This window comes from Psittacula echo, assembly GCF_963264785.1.
Source record: "Psittacula echo genome assembly, chromosome: Z".
Taxonomy (NCBI): domain Eukaryota; kingdom Metazoa; phylum Chordata; class Aves; order Psittaciformes; family Psittacidae; genus Psittacula; species Psittacula echo.
Window position 1 is genome coordinate 10,032,599 of NC_137742.1, and position 22,850 is coordinate 10,055,448.

Consider the following 22,850-nt stretch of genomic DNA (forward strand, 5'->3'; position numbering starts at 1 on the left):
TGATGTCCACCTCACTCCATCCTCCTGTCAGGTAGTTGTAGAGAGCAGTAAGGTCCCCCTGAGCCTTCTCTTCTCCAGACTAAACCCCCCCAGGTCCCTCAGCTGTTCCCCATCACACTTGTGCTCCAGACCCTTCACCAGCTCCGTTGCCCTTCTCTGGCCCCACTCAAGCACTCTCTCTTGTAGTGAGGGGCCCAGCACTGAACACAGGATTCAAGGTGCGGCCTCACCAGTGCCCAGTGCAGGGGGATGATCACGGCCCTGGCCCTGCTGCCACACTATTGCTGATACAGGCCAGGATGCTGTTGCCTTCTTGGCTGCCTGGGCACAAGCTGCTCATGTTCAGCTCCGTCAATCAGCAGCCCCAGGTTCTTTTCCACTGAGCAGCTTTCCAGTCACTCTGCCGCAAGCCTGGGGCAGTGCATGGGGTTGTGTGCATGGGCCAGCACTTTGCCTTGTTGTACCTCATACCATTGACCACAGCCCATGGATCCAGCCTGTGCAGATCCCTGTGCAGAGCATCCTACCCTCCAGCAGATAAACACTGTCACCCAAGTTGGTGTCATCTGCAAATTTACTGAGGGTGCACTCAGTCCCCTCATCCAGAGCATCAGTGAAGATATTAACACTGGTCCTAACACTGAGCCCTGAGGGACACCACTAGTGAGCAGTCGCCCAGTAGATGTGACGCCATTTACCACCATTCTTTTGGGCTCAGCCATCCAGCCAGTTTCCAGCCCAGCAGAGAATTCACCTATCCAGGCCATGAGCAGCCAGTTTCTCCAGGAGAATGCTGTGGGGGACAGTGTTGAATGCTTTACTAAATCCAAATTGACAATGTCTACAGCCTTTCCCTCATCAACCAGGCTGGTCCCCTTATTGTGGAAGGAGATCAGGTTGGTCAAGCAGGACGTGCCCTTCATTAGCCCCTGCTGACTGGGCCTGATAGCTCCATTTTCCCACATGTGCTTTATGATCTCACTCAGGATCATCTGCTCTGTGACCTTCCCCAGTACTGAGCTCAGGCTGACAGACCTGGAATTTCCAGGGTCTTCCTGCTCTTTTTGTAGAGAGGTGTCACATTGGCCAACCTCAAATCCTCTGGGACCTGCCCAGAGGACTGCTAGAGACCAGACTGCTAGACTAGACCAGGACTACTGATACGTGATGGAGAGTGGCTTGGCAAACTCCTCTGTCAGTTCCTTCATCATTCTTCGGTGTAACCCATCCAGTCCCATAGACTTGTGTACATCTAAGTGGAACAAGAGGTTGCTAACCATTTCTTCCTGAATTATGGGGACTTCAATCAGCTCATCATCTCTGACATTCAGCTCAGGGATCTAAGTACCCTGAGGGTGGCTGGTGTGACTACTAAAGACTGAGGCAAAGGCAGTATTAAGTACCTCACACTTTTCCTTTTTGGCCTTTGTGCCATATCTTTTCAGAAAGTCAAGTCTGTGTGATGTCCTTCCCAATATGCCCAAAGGTAGCCAGAAGCTGCAAGATCCCTCACTGTCTCTGATTTCTCCTCCTGTAGGAATTGCTGAAACACTGGGTCAGTGATGTTGAGAGTCCCATAAGCCAGGAGGACCCCTTGGTTTGTCACGCATTCATTTGCAAAGTTGACCATTCAAACAGCCTTTGTCACTTTTCAACTAGGCAGGATCTGACCTGGGCACACTGAGATCCTACAGCCTTAGAAGACCCTGATGCTGTTTTAATAGTCTAAGTTGCCAGGATAGAACCGCACTTTAACCCATCCAGTACTGGTTTTTATTTACACCTGAAGGTTTCCATTACTTTTCTGTGCTATTCTGTCTTCTTAGGTGTGCTGGAAACACATGGTAACCACCCACACGTTTTGTGCCTAAGCAGGGAAATCAAAGTCATCATCTTCAAGTAAGCATCAGTTATTTAAACAGTATCATCTTTTATTTGTGAAACAGTCACATAATTACATAATACAAACCTACCTCACAGGGACATTGTGATGCTTTCACAAGTATTTGTATGGCCGTCAGAAAGAGGAAGCCTGTAAGTGCTTCTTAGTATTTTAATAAAGAATTTAATATTTTCCTCCAGAGTGACTGGGTATTTAAAGTTGCTTTGGGGAGCACACGTACAAGGATGTATGGTAAAAGCAGGGCACAGGCTGGATTGGTTTGTTGGGTTTTTTCTAATGCAGTGGACAATCTTACTGAGAAGAGATGGATTACAGTGTCTTTTAGTTAATCCCATCCTAAACTGCTCTGAAGTTCCCAGTTTAGTTCACATAGACCGAAAGACTCAGCTGTTTGACAGCTGTTCAACACACCCCTGTCCTGCACTCAGTGTTCAAAGTCTGCAGCCATCAGCCCCAGCTCTGCCATGCTTTGCTTGGTTTCCAGCACTGTCCAAGTGGAGTTTCTGCATCGCCTTGCTGCTCTCTGCCACCCCCACGTGAGAGGAAATCCTCTAATATTCCTCAGCCCTCTGAAGCTGACGTGCATCTTGTGCCAGGTGGTCTGTGGTAGCTGCTCTACTAACATAAGGTCAGCTCAAAAAGGAAGCAGAGATGACACTACCTACCACGCCACCCCATGCCAAATTCATGGTCCTTTTAATAGAATTATTCAATACCAGGTTGGAAAGGACCTCAAGGATCATCTGGTCCAGCCTATTATAGTCTGTCTTATTATAGATCTATTATAGTCTATCTTATTATAGATCTATCTGGTCCTACTATATTAGTAATGAGATGTGAATGATTATTTAAGCCAGTAAATGCCATTTTCTGGAATTCTGTGCAGTAGTGGTATTCTGTCACTTCCTACTTACGGAGATCCCCATATTGTGTGTTCATAGCACCCCAGAACTGCAGTCATGTGCTTGACATACATACCATACTTGCTTAAGCATTGCCTAGGAAAGTTAAGACTCTTGTTACCCTGCTGGTGACAGGAAGCTTCTGATACTATTTTGCTTTTTTTTCTGATGCCTCAGTCGTGGAAGGCTTCTGCAGGTCTACTTCCTCATTCAGATGGAGGTGGCAGAATTCCTTCAGGAACAGGGCAGCCTCTTCCCACATTTCTTATGCATTCAGAGTGGGGAAAAGGGCTTCAGTTTTGTTAATTGAGTTTTTTGTTAATTGAGCATTTGGGTCTGAATCATTTTATGGTGGTAGTTAAAGTCCAGCCTGTTGGTAGCACACATATTTCCACGACACCAACATGTTCCATTAGAGCGGTGCCAGAAATCAGGAAACTTTGTGGTTTAGTTTACTGATTTTTTGATGCTTCCTGATTGTTCAAATCAGAAAGGAAAAATCAAAAACAACCACAAAACAAAAAAAAATCAAGTTCAGGTCTGTATTTCAGACTATCCTTGCTCTTTGTGCTCTGCTAAAACAGGCGTTTGTTAGGGTTTATCAAATGGAAGCAAGCTTAAGCCCCTGATCCATCAGTATTTACCTCTTACCAAAGAATATTCCAGATCAAAATTTCTTTTAAGTTAATTAATCTGTTTCTGCTGCTTTTATGTAATGTATTTTGATCTAGTGGAAAGTGTCCCTGTCCATGACCGGGGGTTGGAACTGGATGATCTTTAAGGTCCCTTCCAACCCAAACCATTTTATCTTTGGTAGATGTTTACACAGGGAGACTGAATAATTTCTTCAGGTCACAAACAGGTCTAGCCCTACACAGGTCTGCCCAGTGTGTTAGAGACCCAGTTTGTCTGCTCAGACAGTTTATTGAAGACTAGTCCCACATTTCTCCACCAGCAGGGTAAAGAACTGGTGTGCTCTGGCAGCATTATTGCACATGCCCTTACCTACTTGTTTACCCTTTGACTGTCAGTACATCCGTGTAGGCTTTGATGTCAAGTCATTTCTTTGGAGCATGTGGCCATCACAATGTAGAAACCTCCACTGCTGTCTGTCCTTTCTGATTCCCACATCCCATGACAGGTACATTGTGAAAATCAATGAAGATTTTGTGGATGAAAACGCCAGTCAGGCTTCCCAGAATTGGTGCTGTGATTGGGACCCACCACCAGTGGTGTCCAGCCCTAAAATGAAACAGAGGAGAGGCAGTGAGGCAGATTGGAACCACTGCCCTGCCACTGAATGGCTGCAAGGGCAGGAGTGAGCTCTGTGAGCAGAGGTGTCTAGTCCCACTTCACATACTGGGCCCTATAGCTGGCTTAGACACATTCTCTACCCACCAGGATAACTGCTGTAGGGAGGGTCATTTTCCCCATCAACCTCGGAAAGTGTTGGTGCACTGTCTGCAGGTTTCTTGCTGTACTGGAGAAATGGTCTGTGTGATCCTGATGAGCATGACTATCAGACAGTCACAAACACACACCTCTTTTCCCTCCCCATTTCCAATAACATTGACACCTCCTTTACCAAGCTCTTACACTTATTTTCTGGAAATTTAATTAAACTAATGGTCAGGAGACTCTGCTAATGCCCTCAACCATGGGAAAAGCCATAGCATGGCACCATTGCTAAGCAGGGGAAGGCAGGGTTTCATCTCCAGATTCAGACATCTAAATTTAAGAGAGCTATTCAGTAATCCATCTGTAAGTACCTGCTTTCATGTGACCTGAATCAGTCTCTGGCTTTCCATTCACTGTGATATAACTACCTAGACCTCCAGCTAAGAGGTGGCCAGTTTGTTGCCCAAATTGAGGTGTCCAAATTTCAAGATGAATCCCATGCTGGAGAATTAGTGTGCCCTGATTTTTGTGCACATAATGCACCAGCCTCCTCTATGCACAACTTTTGCTGTCTGAGAATGGAGGATGCACTCTGCACTGATACAATCATCACTTGACCCAAAGAAAAAGGCTTTGTGGCCATTCTATCTTGGGCTTATCTGCTCTCATGACAAGCTGAGCAGTGTAAAAGCAAAGAGGGTCACTCACGTGAAGACATCAGTTCCCCAGCCAGCAATTGCCGTGAAGATCCTTGGGGGCAGATCCCGGGAGGGGTTTATGGCATAGCCTGTGTTCATCCCCATCCCCATGCCAATGCCCAGGACAAGGATACCGGTGAGCAGGGCCTCCGTGCCTTTCAGGGCCCTGTTGTTTTTCTCGTCCTGGATGATCAGAATGCCCAGGTGCAGCATCATTGTTGCTAGAAACTGCAGGAGCACAAAAGGAACAACAGCTCAGAAGGGAGAATGGGCAATGCAGAAGGACCATCCTCAGCAGAGAGGGAGAGACTTCACAGATTGGAAGAGCAGGCAACATTCATGCTCTGATCAAGGCAGGGAGGACTTTGTTCTTATTCCCGCCTCACAGGTGGATGGAAGAAAATTCTTGACTCATTTCCCAGCAGCAATACCTCCACCTCATCACCAAAAATGCCCTAGGACTGATACAAACTTCTCAGCACTGTCCTCTCCCTCCACCTTTCAAGTTAGGGACATATGTTATTTTAAGTACATTTTATCTGACAGAGGCAGACCCATAACAGACTGCTAAGAAGACAAATCCGTTCCTCCCTAGAGGGAGTGATGTTTTATATAGCCTGTTGCATCAGCCCTTTCAGGACTAAAAGCAGATACTAGATTCTCCTCTAGGACACTGAATCTCCCTTTTGTGACAGTACATAGCTGGAAGTTGTAGATCTGTAATGCCCAAGATGTCAGGAACTGTTGTTTGAATACAGGTGGTTCCTGTCTTTTTCTGCTTCAGAAGATGCAGCAGGAGAGCCTGGGACTGCTTGCAGAGTTGCCAGCAGAAGCAGAAACTCTGCAGCTCTTGTCACTGTCATTTGCTTTCTCGTGTAGCAAGGACACTGCATGCTCTATGGGAGGCTGAGCCATCCCACCTGTAGGCTATCCAGCTCTCACTGCCGTCCTCATCATACCCAGGCAAGAATTTTGTCAGAGACAAGCACAGGCTTCCTCAGATTTGAATTGGGAGTGAATCTTTCTTCTCCAGTGCTCCATGTCTACTGAAGCATCCCGTTCTTATTTCTGGGCATCTGGACATTGTGTTGTGTGCTGGGAATCAACTGTACATGGTCTGAATTGGACTGTTCAAACCCCAGAGGTTCAATCCAGACAGCCTGTGGTCTGAAGGAAGCGTACAAGGATGCTGGAGATGGACTGTTTGTCAGGGACTATAGTGATAGGACAATTGGTAATGGGTTTAAACTAAAACAGGGAAAGTTCAGGTTAAATATAAGGAAGAAGTTTTTTGCTGTGAGGGTGGTGAGGCACTGGCACAGGCTGCCCAAAGAAGCGGTAAATGCTCCATCCCTGGCAGTGTTCAAGGCCAGGTTGGACAGAGCCTTGGGCAGCATGGCCTAGTGTGAGACATCCCTGCCCATGGCAAGGGGTTGGAACTGAATGATCTTAGGGTCCTGTACAACCCTGGCCATCCTGTGATTCTATGTGAAGGCAGCCCTGGGTGCTCTGTACTGGTGAAGGGCAGCAGGCAGAGCTGCCCAGGAGAACAGAGCATGTGTAGGATCCAGAAAGGGGAAGAACAGTTCAAAGAATTGCACAGAGACCAAAGGAGATGCTTCCTGATACAGCTCAGCTTCCCATTGCCTGGGCTGCATGCAGGGAAGGTGTTTGGATGGCACTGAGACCAAGCCTGCAGACATTACCTTTTAGGCTTGCTCAGCCACCAAGGTACCTTTCATCCTACCTGTCAGGCACCTGCTCTGAAGGTTGGACTCCTTGGAGTAGAGGTTGTGATTGTGTCTGCACACTGTCTCTGGCACTCACACTGTCACCACCCGCCTTGCCCAGCACATCCCAGCAGTCCCCACTGACCTCTGTGAAGAAGCTCCCAGGCAAGGACATATAGGGAGCAGGGTAAGTGGAGAAGATGGATGCTGTGGCAGTTGGTCCTGTCACTGTGAAGTTCCCCTTGGAGTAGTCGTACAGAGCATCTAAGGAGAAATGGGAATTAGAGGAGTTAGCAGAATTCATCATGGCACATACGTGAGTCCACGCATTGGAGCAGGCGTCCACACCAAGAGGAATAGAGGCAATGGGAGATATGGTGGAGGTGGCACACCCCAAGCAGGGCATGCTCTCACTGATATTTGCCACCTGCAGACTTTGGTCTGCAATTGCTTCCTTAAACCTACCAGCTCCATGCGCCTGCTCTGGGAGCCTGAGGTAGGCTGGATGCTCTGGATGCCTCCATCCCCTGCCCCTCAGAGACTGAGACGTGCTGGAGCCAGTGAGTGGTGTGTCCCTCACAACTCAAAACCACGGATGTCTGCTGTACTGTTATACACGGACCAGCAGAGTCCCCCAGAGCTCCATCTGCGCCTAATACATGGTAGTTCCATGTATTAGGGCTGAATGTATGAGTTCCATGCTGAGTTCCATGTATGTAAGACTTGCAGACTCTTGGAAACAAAATGCTGACAAAATGCAGCTCCTGGCCTTGAGCTGAGGACAGGTTTTGGTACTGGGAATACTGTGAGCAAAAAGGAGCTGTGTTCTCCAAGAACTTCTCATCCTTCCCACAGATATCTGGGCCTTGCTCTTGCCTGGAGCTATGAAGGTCTGTCCCACATGCCAGAAGCTCACCCTTCTCACACTGGGTACTGCAAAAGGAAGTCTTACTGACACACTATGAGTTAAGACTGAAATGATGTGCAGAGCAAAGCCAGAGATAAAACACACAACCGTACCATAGTAGATGCCAAAGACGGTGGCTGCTGCTGTAAAGGAGCCCAGGAACTGGCCGATCACATAAACTGGGAGCTTTATCCAAGGCAGGTTTCCTAGAATGCAGTGTGTGATGGTGATGGCAGCATTCAGATGAGCTCCTGCAAAGTCACAGCAAAAGAAACTGGCCTCAACCCTGACACAGCTGTTTTGGAGCATGTCCCACACCCCACAGCAACCACTCAGATGTTGATCCAGGACACCAAGACCCTGTCAGGGCAGGGTCCCTCGAAACTGACCTGCTTTCCCTGGGCAACTGAATGATGTGAGACAGAGAGCTATGAGCTTTAGTCTTCTGAAAGCTCTGTAGACCACAGGCAGCCTTCAGAGAGTGGGTCATCTCACCTCACAGACACCTCTCTATATAAGTTTCTCCCTATTCAGCTTAAGGAGAGCCCAGAACTTAGACTCATCACCCATCTTTTATATGGCTGCAGGTAGATAAGGCAAATCTTATTCCAAACAACTGCAAGAGAGGGTCTCATCCTGGCAAAGCTGAGCATCCCAGCTGATGGGAGCTGCAGGGGCTCAGGTTAGCTGTTAGATATCACTGCATTGAGAAGGGGGTTACAAGGATGGTCAAACCTGCCCAAACCATGGTTGCTCCCACTAATGTGAAGCACACTCTGTCCTTCCCTTGCAGAGTTTGTAATCTTGGACTGTATTTCTTTACATCCCTGTTTAGAGAAGGCACTTTCTATGGAGCAGGTTGGTATCCAATGGTGCCCTCAGTGTAAGCTACATTTGTTCTTTGGGCCTCGTCTCCCCATGAGTCCAAAGGAAATATTTGCTTTTCCTGCCTGATAGGTGTAAACTCTGTGGGCCAATAGATGTTCCAGCCTTAGTGGCCATCTCTGACTCTAGACTCAGAAAGGGGTAACATCCAGACACACAGCACCTCATCAAAGTGCAGGACAGACTGAAGTGAAAGTGCACGTACTGCCACCACTGACACGGGGGGAGGTCCCTTTTTCTTCGATCCTTTGCCAGCATGACCAGCTATTTCAGAGATCATTAGAAGCATCTTGTGACATAAATGATGCCATATTACAGTGAGAGGCAGCCCTGAAACTGGCTTTGGAACCAGATTCTTGATGGCTGATCTGAGACCCTTCCTTCCACCTCCAATCCCTCCATCTCAAACATCACCTGGAACTGCAGGGACCTGCTTTTCTCAGCCCACTTTCCCCAGGGTGTCCCCACCAGCTCCAAAAGGACAGAGAGACCATGTGCTGACTGCTTGCATGGACAAATTTTCCCTTCCTAGCCCCAGCTTTGGACATCTCTCTGCTACAACAGTTCAAAAGCAAGGACTTGCTTTAATTTTCTGGCCTCTAGAGCCCTTAATCTCTTCTCTTGGTGCAAATAAATGCAGAAATTCCACAAGGCAAAGGTAATGTTCTTGTCATGTGAGAGATACCACCCCATGGCCCCGAAGCACCACCTCCTGAGCTCTTGCGGGGTGTGTGCCCATGGATGTGGATGATAAGGAGAAAATTTGCATACCATTCCTTGTTGCAACATCAGCAGTAAGCTCTCCTTTGCAATAAATTATTTACTTCCCCATCGCCAGCGTGCTTTCAGACCTCCTTGTCTCCTTGGGCCGTGATGCTATATCCCATGTGACTAACGGGGGCACTACTGAAACCTAGCTCTGCTGACTACAGCAGGAGGGAATGGCTGAACATCTGCCACTAACCCTGTCTTGTTTGCCCTGGTCTCAGCTCAGGACATGGGTTTGGGGTCACAATTCCATAGGTATGCTGTGCCTGCCTTGTTCCCTTCTTCTGACCTTGCTGCACTATCGGGACACCTTGGCTTGAGCTTGGACCTGTCTGCCCCCTGCGGACTTGGCTGTGGTCACTGGGTCATGAGGCTGATCCTGGTTATGGTCACCAGACTTGCTCTGCTCTTCTTGCTTGGGGATCCTAGGACTGCCCTTCCTTCAGGTGAGGTCACTATGCCACCTTGCCATGCCATCACCCACCCCTTCACATCCCACTCCTGCTGCCCCTGATGCATGTGGCCTGTATGGGACACAGAGATGTCCCAGACTCAAGTCTCCTGCTCACCAGAGATTCCTCCAGCTGCATGGATGCCCAAGGTAACGCCAATGCCAAATGCCAAATTGATGTTCAGATACTGCCCAAAGTTTTGTCTCCCTAATACCACTTGTGCCACGGAAGACAAGCCAAAGACCTACAGCATGGAAAAAGAAAGAGAGAAAGGACTGTTAAAAGTAGCTTCATTGCTGTGGTGGACTGAGCTTCTTTGCTATTTTTTCTGCAATTTTAATAAACTCAAGACAGGAAGACTCTAAGGTGCTCGTTGTCAGGAGATGAAGAATGAGCCTCCCCTGCACAAACTGAAACAGTAGATGGGTTATTCCTCACTGGTGCCCATCACACTGAAACAGGCACTCTAGTCATCATTGGCTACGGGGAGACTAACCCCAAACCCACACTTTGAGATCCGGGGCTCAAGAGGGGTCACTCACACAGCCACTGTAAGGGCGTCTGTGCCTGAAACCAGGTTCATGAGCCAGGGAAGCGTCACCATTGACCATCAGCAGACAGTGCCCATGATGGGTGGAAGGACAGTGGGCAAACTCTTTTTGTCTTCTTTCCCTGCTGTGCCATTTGTTCACTAAGAACGTGGTTTGGCAGCACAGAGCTGTTCGCCAAACTCAACTCTAATTCTGTAACTTACCCCAGCAAAAAAAACAAGGAAGGAAATTCCGTTTTGACTTTTCCTTTCAACACATACACATTCGGTTTGAAAACAGCCAAAGTTTCAATATTTTTTTAGTGACTAAAGGGGAACCAGGAAAAAAATGTAAGAAGCAAAGTAAACACTTTCCAGCAGGAAAAGGCGTATTCAAGAAATTGCTCTGGCCTGAAATTAAATCTATTTCACTTTTTAAATGTGGTCAGAGGGTGGAAAAATCAGTTCTTTGCACAGCTTTTACACTGAAATCTGGAGAAGGACAAAGCTTCTCTTGAGGTCTCTGCCTCACAAACCACTTGGCAATTGGAGAGTGTATCCTGCTTCTTGAACTACACTGCTGTTTATCCAGAGTGGCATGTCCCTCCGAGACAAAAATGTCTTTATGTTCTCCAGCATCTAAACTTGTACTCTGTCCTTTCTGACTGTGATCTTTTCTGCCTGCTCTGCCTAGATCCAGATTTCATCTCATACATCCACTCTCCCTCTTCCCTTTCAGACATCACCGCCGCTCCTCAGAGACACTATTCTTAATTCTCTCGCATACATAGAGCACACTCTCTGTGTGAGCCCCTCTCGGTTTGCCTCAGCAAAAACCACCAAAAGCCCCCAAAAACACTGTTTGGGATCTGAAAAAGCCTTACAAAAACTCTGCCTACTCATCTGTGACTTTCCAAAGCCACATCCAAGAGAAGCCAAATGTGTAATGCATTTGTAGGTTTTGTAGGACAGCGTGGAGGTGCAGAGACAGGGGCATAGGGCAGGAGACATGGCTGAACACCAATATCCAGAAATATGTGTATTTCAACACAGATCCAAGCCTTTGGTCTCTTCCTCTATTCTCACAGTTCCAAAATACCCTGTTTATTTCCCTGCCTCCCTACTTCTTCTGCTGTTTACTGCTGCTGCCTGGTTCCCTCCTTTGTGAACACTGCCTGCCCGTTAAAGTAAGAAGCCTGGGCTGGGCACTGTTCTCCAAAGAACACACATCCAGGCATCATGGAAATGCATCCAGCACATTCCTGGCTGCACTGAGGGCCCTGGGGCTGCTGGATGCTACATCTGAATGCTGGATGCTATTTGTTGCCAGCGCATGATAGGGGTCCATGTGTAGTGTCCCTCTTCCTACTTTATTCCCTTGAAGGGATCAGTGAAAGAAGAGCCAATGTGAGCTGCAGGCTACAAAATCTGCCTTTGGCTGTCAGAGCACAGGGAAAAGACTCCTCCTCATGCTTCTTTCCAGAGACAGCTCAAGCAGGACACCTCTGAACTGGTTCCTTATCACCTGGGAACTTCTACCACCAAAAAGCAAAGGGGATGGAAAGGAGAATGGTTTACTCAGCTCCTCCTGAGGAGCCACACGTCTGTGCTCTGACTTCCAATGTGTGCAAAGCTACCTGTGCAGTAGGGCTGCACTTCAAAGAGCTGGATGTGCAATAGCGTGTGATAAAATGCAAGCATCCTTTGCATGTGCAGTCGTTGCCCATGAAAACAAGCACCTTTATCTGTCAGCAGTGTCAGAAGGCCCCCATGCTCACAGAAACCTCATCTTCCACCTGTGCAAATCTCCAAGTACAAGTTTTTGGGGCTATTCCCAGCCCTGCCTTGCCTGCCTCTGTCCAGTCAAAGTGTTCCAGCCCAGGCTAAGCCCAGGTATAGTAAGTTGGCACAGACAGCTTCTGGAGCTTTTCAGAGGGAGGATGTCATTTGTATGTGTTGGTCCAACACATGAAGGCTCTGGTCCTAGTGGGCACTGCACCCCAGCCACAGGTCAATTCTGACTGCAAAGCCTTCCTCACCCGCTCACCAAACACCTCTGAAGCAGCCCAAGAGCTCAAAACCACGTCTCTTTCTCTGCATGAAATAGATCTGTCAGGCAAGGGGTGAGTTTCTGTATGATATGGATGAACACTATCCATCTGCCAGCATAAGAAAACCAAAAGTGGAATCCTAGCATGCTTTACAGCTGGTAATTACAGCTGTAAAGCATGCTGTAATGGTGGGTTGTGGCTCCAGAGAGTATCACAGGTATTCATTACCCTGGCAACCACAAGAGGAAGACAGATGAATGCTGCTCACATTTCACAGAGGCTGTCAGTGATAGAGGAGTTGGGATCTGCTCCCCAGATCTGTGTGGGACCCTCCAGCCACACCATTGCGTATGGCACAGCAGGTAGAAAAGCCTCAATTCACTGCATGGGATCTCTCAGGGGGTTGGCACAAGCATTATGTTGCCCCATCTGACCAGACTCTGCTCTTTGGTCTCATTCCCAGATTTCCCCTCCTTTTATTCAGAGAACTGTTTTCAGAGAGCTGAAACAATGGAGTGGCCAGAGAAGGGCAATGGAGCTGGTGAAGGGTCTGGAGCACAAGTGTGATGGGGAATGGCTGAGGGACCTGGGAGGGGTTGTTCTGAAGAAGAGAAGGCTCAGGGGCACCTTATCGCTCTCTACAACTGCCTGAAAGGAGGATGGACTGAGGTGGGGTTGGTCTCTTCTCCCAAGTAACAAGTGATAGGATAAGGGGGAATGGCCTCAAGCTGTGCCAGGGAAGGTTTGGGTTGGATGTTAGGGAAAATTTCTTCACCAAAAGGGTTGTCAAGCGTTGGAACAGGTTGCACAGGGCAGTGGTGGAATCACCATCCCATTTAAAAGATGTGCAGATGTGGCCCTTGGGGATATGGTTTAGTGGTAGACTTGGTAGTGCTGAGTTAATGGTTGGGCTCAATGACCTTAAAGGTCTTTTCCAATCTATTTCCAAGCAATTCTATGATTCTATCCCCAGTTACTTCACAGAGGCCCAGTGGCAACCTCCCACCCTCCACACTGCTTTTTTCCTCCATAAGGTTTAGGCAGATGTCTTCCTGGTGGGAAGCTGCACCCCGCCAGAGCAGAAGGGTGAGCATTAGCAACCAGATGCTGAGCAACCCTGAGGATGTGATAGGACACCATTGACCTTACAGCTGCTAAACACTTACCCTCTCACCCTCCCTGCACACACACACACACATGCACATGCACATCTGGGCCCATCCCTTCCTTACCATGAGGATGTACATCCCCAGTGCTTCTGCCAGCATCTCCCTGATGATGACACTTCGAATCGTGAGTGCCTTCTGAATCTTCTCCATCATTTTGCTCTCTGGCTCCAGCCTGCAGCCACAGCAGCTCCTGTTGTGACAGTACACTTGTTGCTCTGAGCCAAGTACCCTTTGAAACTTGGCACCCTCCCTTCACCCCCAGACACCTTCGTTCATTTGGTTAACGATGAACAAGCCAATAAACAAGCAGATAGCTTCAAAGTCTTCCCACACACAAATGCCATCCTTCTAAAACTATAGGGTGAGGATGCAGTACTTCTGCTACCAGGCTTTGCAAACAGGAGCAGCCTATCTCCAGGGCAGTGGAGCTGTAAATAACCTTGGTGTGTTCCTAAAGCCTGTCTTTCTCTGTAATCTTTCCCACAGGTACTAAGCAGGAATTTTGGCTCTGCTCTGCATTGTAACCCACTGGCTGGTGGTTTGGTACCATTTTTTGTTATAACAGGTGAGATTAGGACTATTTGCTTGAGCTTTGCAGGATATTTGGATGTCCAGTCTTTGGAAAGGATGCTCTCCCTAGAGCTGATGTGCACCACTATCCGCAGTTGGGAAGAGCACAATGCCTTGAGTGTCGCTCCCAGCTGAATATTTATTCTTGCTGTACCTGTGTCTGCTCACTCTAGTGCAGAGCCTCCCTGATGCCCACCCTGGTCTGTCCTTTCATCTGGTGCAAGGAAACACCCTTCTCGGCAATTGTCCCAGAGACCTTCAATCACGTCTGTCTGCCAGAGCTGAGCCCTCACTGTCCTGATTAATCCTCCATCTCCTGATTCCCTCTGCTTATCTCCCTGCTCACCGCGTGCTCTTACCTCTCCACTGTGAAGAGGTTTTAATACATTTGCTTAATCACTGAAACATTAAACCCATGAACACTCAAGACCTCTTCCTGTGAGCCTTGTCTGGTTCCTTGCTGGTTTTATTCACCTTCCCCTCAACCCGCTGCACCTTCTCAGTGTGGCCCTGGAGAGGACACAATGCACAGCTCTGGAGGAGCTACAAGCAGCTTCCCTGATGGGAATGCAGTGCTCTGCTCCTACTGCCCCTGGCGTTGTCTCCCTCTGCACTAATGCATTGCAAATGTTCGTGAGCTTTTCTTCCCCCCATAGGACACTTAGCAGATGTATGGAGGAACCTAGGAAGCTGATTCTCCTCTCTGCCCCGTAGAGTCATACAATCATAGAATGGTTTGGGTTGGAAAAGATCTTAAGATTACATAGTTCCAACGCCCCTGCCATGGGCAGGGACACCCCACACTAAACCATGCCACCCAAGGCCTCATCCAACCTGACCTTGAACATTGCCAGGAATGGAGCAATCACAACCTCCCTGGGCAACCCATTCCAGTGCCTCACCACCCTCACAGTAAAGAACTTCCTTATATCCAGTCTAAACTGCCCCTCTTTAAACCCATTGTCACTTGTCCTATCAGTATATTCCCTGATGAAGATCCCTCTCCAGCATCCTTGTAGGCCCCCTTCAGACAGATGACTGTCTATTTTATGGCAGGGAAGGGTATTATGGACTGGGGTAAGCCCTCCTCCAGTGACAGATCAGCTATTGACCTTAATGAACGCTAGGCTAAACATGCAGTAATTTATTCCATCTGTCTCTCCTAATAAGGTCCATTTAATCATGATAATCATGGCGGGTGATAATCTCGCTGCTCTAAAGGGTGTTCCTACAGCATATTTCTAGGTGGGAAGGCTTTTCTGTGCTGTGGCACAGAAAAAGTGGCCAATAAATCTTTCCAGGTCTTTTCTTTCTCTGCCATACTGATGTTTATTAGTTGTTTATTACAGAAACATGGTCCCTGGAGAACCAGGTTGGGGTGGTGACAAGAGCCTCAAGTTTCTTCTGCACATGGTAATTTCCAGCTGACATATAAAGCACAGGTCCTGGCATTAGCGTGTATTGGAGATCTCACAGCCTTCCTTGCATGGATGAGGTGTGAGTGTGTCAATGTTCCCCATAGCTGGACCTACAGCTTTGTTTCTCACTTCTAGATCTCAGGGAGCCTTGCAAGTGGATTCTTTCCTTGTGAGCAAACAAGCTGTTGTGTCTCTAAAAGGTTTTGTCTCCTGCATTCTAACATTAACTATAGGCATCTCCGTATTCTCATTTGGGTTGAAAAATGGAAACAGGTTTTCTGGGAACACCAAGCTCCCATGGACTTGCAGTTTTCTCAGGGAAAAAGGCAATCGCAGTTTGCAATAGAAACCTTTGCTTTGGTGATAATATTTGCAGCTTAATCCCCGATATTATCACTAATTTCCCTAAAACTCCAGCATGCTTTTAGGATGGCATAATGCATGTGTCTCTTGCCACTGCTTGTTCTTTTACACAGATCATTCCACAAGATGGCACTGAGACACTGATTTCTCACTTAGAAGTGTTCAGAAGAGCTCCTCGTTGGCTGCTGAAAGTGTGAGTACACACAGTAGTTTTGGGGTTCCTCTGGGCATTTTTAGACATTAAGGTGATCTGCCACTGTTCAAGATGTTTAACAACAACAAAACCTTTGCTTTTATAGGTCCTGTAGGGCAGTGCACCTCTGGCCTGGCAGCACACACAACAGAAGTGTGTAAGCCTGTGCCTGTCACCCTCCTCTTTATAGTCAGCAGAGAAAACTGCTCACTGCAAAGTGGAGCAGCTCCAAAGGGCAGTTCATCCCCACCTGAAACAAGCATCTGAGGCCAGACCTATGAGTCACACTGGATGCTGGCACTTTCGCTCCAGTGTCTGCAATGGGGATTGGAGCTCCAGGGTGCACACCCATGTGGAAGTATCTACTGCTGGGCGAGCTGGGCTGCCCTTCCTCCCTGCATCCAGAAGTGGTGATCCTGGAGCAAGGATCAAGATCCTGAGTGTAAACAACCATGTGAGCCAGCCAAGGGCTGGATCACACAGATCTGACAGTTGCTCAACATGACGTGTTTGTACCTGCACGGTTTCACTTACCTGCAGGGCTGACCAGGATCTCTGGGTCACCAAATACAGTCCCCTATTAGCATGGGCAGCCACACCACACCTTTGCTTTCATGCCTCCATTCTAGGGATAAGTGCTTTTTATCCTAACTCCTCCTGCTGGAAACCTGTTACCAGAACTTGTGACTCTCAAAATTAGAGACTTTCTTCTAATTTTCAGCAGAATTCTCAAAGCTAGCGTTAGCCAATCACAGTCATGAGTTAATATTTCCTACAGGTGCTATCCCATTAAGTTTTCCTATGAGGTTTGTTAGAAGAACATTAGTTGCTCGTGCTTAGCTTGCACCACCTTCTGATGTTTACCTTGACTTGCTCACAGATTGAAACTTCACTCAATATTGGCCCTGCAATTATTTTACCATGTTTTCCACTGTACATTAAGCAAGCACCTGCTAAACCAAAGCCATTTTCTTCCTTAAGGCAGGTGTGCCTTCAGCACCAGTAATAAATGCCTCTGGTTGGAGAGGAGTGTTTTGGCACAGTCAAAGCCCACTTACTGTGCTGGTGTTGATACCCATGGTAGTGAAGAGCTGGGGGAACAACCATGGGAAGGATGAGCACCCAGGGACTTCAGGGCAGTCATGCTTCTGCAAGGAATAACTTCTCTGACTCAACTGACTGTGCACACGTTTCCTCTGCACCCACAACCTCATTTATCTCTTAATTGGGCTAATCAACAGCTGGAACATCACCACTCCATTAGCTTCAGCTATGCTGGTGGATCATTAACTTTTTCTCAGAGGCTGAGAGGAGCATGAGCAGACAGCAGAGCAAAGATGCTCCTCACCGTGGATGAGGACAGCTTTCTCCTCCATCAGGCCAAATGAATGTGGCATCGAGACATCTCCAGTCCCCTTTAGGAAACAAGGCCAGGTCAGAGAGAGCAATACAGCGCTATGACCCTAGCTGTCCAAAAGAGACTCCACTCGACATACCCTAGAGCACCTGCAACTTGTGGTCACGCATTTAACGCTCATGGTCTATCTCCTTCTTTAATATGGATGGCAGGCGCTGAGTGAGTCACAGACACCCCACATGGCTTTGCTCCCCATACTGTTGCCCAGCTCCCCATCCCCAGCACGCCATCCTCACCCAGCACACCATCACCCCTTGCTCTGAAGCCGGCTCAAGGTGCATCACCTGTATGTGTTCTCTTTCAGTTAATCTGGGGTAACTTTCTCAGTGCCAGACGGAAGCAGGAACTGGTGGGACCAGCGAAGGGATGTGTAAGCAGCGATGGCAGGATCCTACTCCCGTTTGCAGCCTTCTGCTTTCCTCCCCTGTGTAATGGTGCCTCCCCCCGTCCCCCAAGACTGCTAAAGTTGGCTCAGCTGAGGTAATCTGCAAGGTGATGGTGTCAGCAGGAGGGGTATTACATGGCTTTGACTGGTCATTATGAGGACAGAAGCACTGCCCAAGGAGGGGTCCCCTGAGCAGCTCTGGCCCCATTGTTGGTAGCACAGCCTGGGCTCCCTGGCTGGGACCCACCCTTCTCTCCAGCCCTCATCTGTTTACCAAGCAGAATTGGATCTGTTTTATATGTGGCAGGTTTTGAGACACCCAAAAAGCTTTGGCATGGGCAAAGCCCTGAGGAGCCTCCCTTATGCATGTGGACAGAGCATGTAACAGAGAAACAGAGGCACAGGAGTGCCTCAGGTCCCACGGGAGACTTGGGGCACCTGTGAGGTTTCCACTAAGTTGCTGCCAGCTCCTCATCTGCTGTCATACCCCATTGCCTGCCTGTGAGCATCTTGTTCTCCTGACATGCTCCCACCATAGCCCTGTGCGTGGGAGCATCCTCTTTGCCCATCCTGTGGGGCTTCTCCAGACCCTGATAAAGAGCAGCAGGCTCTGTGGGTGTGAATACTCCCACCAAGCTTCGAGATGCCTTCTCAGGTCTGCTTTCAATCCACAGATAAGGCAAAACCCAGGCAATCCACAGGGCTCACAGGACATCGTCACCCTGGAGATAAGGGGAGCCAGCCAGGCTTTCTCCTGGAGGAGTGTGCACACCCGTGCTCTGAAAGGAGAGATTAAAGGGGAAAAGCTGCAGGATGGGCGGGAGACACTGCATGAGCTGGATGAGGCCCTGACGTTGCAGACCCTGGTAGAGCCAGTATGCTGATCTGCATGTTTCCCTGCCTCTGACTGTACCTCAGAGACAGCACAGCATGGCTATGTCCTCCCCTCAGAATGCAATGAATTAGCTCTTACTAAATGGTGCCACTCAAAAAACCCTTGTGCTTCCTCTCATGGTGTCTCCTCTGCTTCATCCCTCCCCAAGGCACTCCAGGCCAGGACTCAGTCTCTTTAAGGAGCGCCAAAAAGGTACAAGCTGTGTTAACTGGCCCGAAGAGCAAAACCAGGGCAGGGGCTGATGACAGGAACATAGCCATCCCTGTTTCCTCTGCACTGCTGGAGTGAGGCTGAGACAACGCTCAACACAGTCCTTTCACAGCTGGGAGTTGTTTAGGGGTGGGCTGCATCCATACATGCCACTTGCCTGTAAACCCTTCAACAGATGATGCTAAACCCATAGGCAGACCATCTTCACTGGTAGCTGTGATACAGGTATTTTGTGGAGTGAGGAGCCAGCTGGTGACACTAATCACTGCCCATATATATAATCAGTTTCAGTCACTCAGCCATGTTCTCCCATGCCATACCTGCCATGGGGTGTCCAAAGGCCAGCAGTGAGTGGTGAGCAATGCCTGCCTCATGATTAGTCCTTGCTAATCCACAGAATGGAGAAAGACCAGGATGCAGGCAACGGAGTTGGCTTTCTCAGGGACAACCCACTCCAGCCCAGAGGGCTGCTGCTGGTGTGGACGTGAAGGCATCCAAAGGAAACCCCTGATAAGCTCCCACTATCGAGGCAGGGAGGAGATGCCGCAGATTCCTTGCAGATACCTGCACAGATCCCCCCGAACACTGCCTGGGACCTCCACAGGCATTTGAGTGGGGGTGGAGGTTTGCTCCAGGATCTACCAGACCCCATCACCCTCCTCCTTCCTCCCCAGCCCCTTTGGCCTCTTGTGCTGTTTCAGGCTAAAGAGGGGCTGGGTGTACCTGGATGGCTCCCTGGCCATTCACATCCTGTCAATTCCTATGTGGAAAGTCATTGACACAGAGAGACCCACAGAAGCTGAAAACCCATCTGTTGGTGTCACCTGAACAACAGTTCGTTTTCATTGCTCCTGTAGTTTCCCAGCACAAGTCCTACATGACAGAAGTGAATGTCATTTGTGAAGATGGCATTCAAATGTGCCCATATTAAGCAAAGCACCAACATGCATTCATTTCCCTAAGCACAGGGCGGCACATATCAATCATTACCAGCAACGCCGAAGTTTCTAACCCATGGCAAATACTGAATATTGTCACTGGTCTTTATCAGCCCCATACACATCCATATCAGCCATTTCCTAGTGAAGAAGTAACTGTTGTAACCCACCTTCTCAATTTTGGCTTCACAGGAACATCCTTGGGGTCAAAATATCAGTTTATAATCTCATGAGAACGGCAGAAGGTCTGTTACTCCTGATGTGAACCAGTTAGAGCTCTCCAGAACCACCTCAGGATCTGTTTGCACAGGACCTGATGAAATGAGCCTCTGATCACAGCACAGTCTCCACTCCCTTGCCACAAAATCAACATATACACAAATCACAGCAGGTCTGTGAAACTACAGAACACTTATTTGTGCACCTGAAATGTTCATTCGTATGTCAAACTGCAGCATTAGGCAAATCAAGTGCCTGGCTGGAACTCTCCCCTACAGGGGCAGCCATTCCAATTCATAGAGTCTACTTGGAAATACGCTGTTTTGACATGGCTTTCACTGCTCACCCTCACAATAAGCTCAAACTGCTTTTCATTCTTCATACTAGGCTATGTAGAATTTTTAGACACAAGATGCTGTGGATGCTAAAAAGAGATCTAAGAAAAGTTAGACAAATTCATGAAGGCAAAAATCCAACAATAGCTATTAAACATGGACACCCCTCTATCACAAATGACCCCTGAGCTGTGACTTGTTGGAGCTTATAGAGTAGAATCATAGATTCATAGAATGGTTAGGGTTAGAAGGTACCTTGAAGATCATCTAATTCCAACCCCCAATATCCCAATTGTTCTGTTCAAACCAAATTGTTCTGTTCCAAACCCCTAATTTGTTTTGTTCACACACTAGTCCCCCATCAGACCTAGGATCTCCTCTGTGGATCCAACCCATCTCAATGACCACTGTGATGTCCAGGGGAATAGGATGTCCATCACTTCAGCCACAGGAACAGAAGACTTGCATGTTCTTGCACTGCTCAGTTGTCCTGAGATGACATGACAATACTCAAAACATATTACCAGCTCTACTGCTCACCAGTATGAATCCCGAGCATCCATTCCTCCTCCCTGCACAGTTCCCCATCCCCAGGGGGTGATAAAGAGACCTTGTTCAGCAGCAGCTTGGGGTAGGCAGAGGGGACATTTGCAACTGCTCAGTGTGCTGTGTGATCTTTGCTAAAACTCCTGCCCCAGCTTAGTGCTGGAGGTGCCATCAGCTGCTTGGGCCGTGCTATGTCATCCATCTCCTCATTGCTCTCTCGTCCTCTGTGCAATGCAGATATAGTGACCTCTTCCAGTCCCAGGACAGCCAAGGACAGCCAAAGGCTTCCACTTCACCACTGGTGAGGCCAGCGGTCTGAAGAGCAGGTACGGGCATCCTTCACACACACAACAGGTCAAGCCAGAAGAACAGCACCCCCAGCTTCCCAGATAACTCACTGTAGTGCCTACAGCTGTGCCGCAATTCAATGGCATTCTTGATAGAATAAAAGCTTTAAAAGAAGGAGGTATGTTGCACTGTGGTAGAGCCTTCTTTCTCCTTCCCCCCAGGAGATGGAGGAAGCCACACCATATGCATCATTTAAAAGCAGACTAGAAACAAAAGACACTTAAACACTTGCCATGAGGAAGAGTCATGCCCTGCTTTAGGACAGTAAATAATTGACTTTGTCTTGTTCATCTCATATTGTTTTGCCTCTGCTGTTAGTGGTTCATTGGAGAAAGAGAGGTAGCGGAGCCTGCCCCCTCCCCAGCGCAGGCACCACCTCCCCTCTGGTGCTTTCTCTTCTGCACAGCACCGTGAGACAGCAGCTTTGGATGTGGCACCAACACACGCAGTCACACGTCTCTATCAGCAAGGGCCTAGGGGACAAAAAGCAGCGCCGGAGCCACGGGAGCACTGCAGGACCCTGGAACAGGCTCCCTCCCCTGTGCTCGGGTGAGGGCTCACACCTTCCTCCTGGTCCATGTGGGAGTTATGGTCTGTGGAAAGGGAGCCTCGAAGCGGGGTCTCACTCCCTTGCACGTGCTGTGGGGTTTACCATGTCCCATCCAACCACCCATTCCCTTGTGCTGGTGGTGACTCTAAATTTAGGAAGTGAACAAAATGCTCTGAACTTTCAAGATCTCTTTTAAACCCACACCAGCAACCACCTTAGAAGCAGCAAAGAGGAAGTCTTATGTGACACTAATCACAGTGATCTTGCGGGATACAGCGTGTTTGTTGTATGTCGTCACAGGGTGCTATGGGGGAAGAGAGATGCCTAGCTTCATAACGATCTTCTTGGACTGCAAATCATCCGTTTCTTCAGGAGCTTTAGTTCTGCTTGGTTGTTATTTCTGTAATACAATTACCCCGTGTGTTTTTGGACTCTGACTTGTTTGGAAGCACTGCCAAAATAATCCATTACAAATGCCTTGTACAAGTAGGCAACAGCCTGATGGAATACATTCTGCCCTGATGGGCATGTGCACAGAGCAAGATATGAGCCAGCAGTGACAAAAACATGTTTTGCTCTAGATTGTTGGCACTGAAGAAAAAAACATGCCCATAATTTGCATTTGTTGCTAGCAGAATAACAAGATTGATCAACACAGAGAAAGCAAAGTTCATAAATCATAACCACCCAAGTTCTCAACAGGCTGACCCTAATCTGTAACCCAGGGTCCAAGTATTCTGTCTATATGTCTGTATTAGCTAACTCGGTATGCATCTATCTCTTCAAATGAGGATATATCCTTTGGTGAAAGCAGTCCTGCTGCCCATGAATTCTCCCTGCCTGCTGACAATCCACAGCCCAAAAGAAAACTGCAAATCCCATGGAAGAGCCCTACAGAGTCATCTTGTGACTGACTTCAATAGCCACAAATACGTAATGAAAATGGCTCACCCGTGCCCAGTATCCCACCCAACCAGCTCTGTCTAAAGTCAGTGCATCCCTCCCCAGATGCTGTCACCACTTGCTGTAGCTCTCAGTTTTAATCACAGGTTTCCCTTTCAAGCGCTGACC

General features: G+C 48.3%; 1 protein-coding gene across 1 annotated transcript; it reads right to left on the reverse strand.

Annotated features, from left to right (window-relative positions):
• Positions 1–3,887: 3,887 nt before the first annotated feature.
• On the reverse strand, positions 3,888–13,557 carry LOC308231480 (aquaporin-7-like; the record flags this gene model as incomplete). Its single annotated transcript, XM_080636963.1, has 6 exons — positions 13,456–13,557; positions 9,761–9,887; positions 7,652–7,789; positions 6,777–6,895; positions 4,912–5,129; positions 3,888–4,047 (listed from the first exon to the last, which is right to left on the reverse strand). The coding sequence occupies exons 1-6, from the start codon at positions 13,543–13,545 to the stop codon at positions 3,888–3,890; spliced, it is 852 nt and encodes a 283-aa protein (XP_080493089.1). The 5' UTR covers positions 13,546–13,557.
• Positions 13,558–22,850: the final 9,293 nt, after the last annotated feature.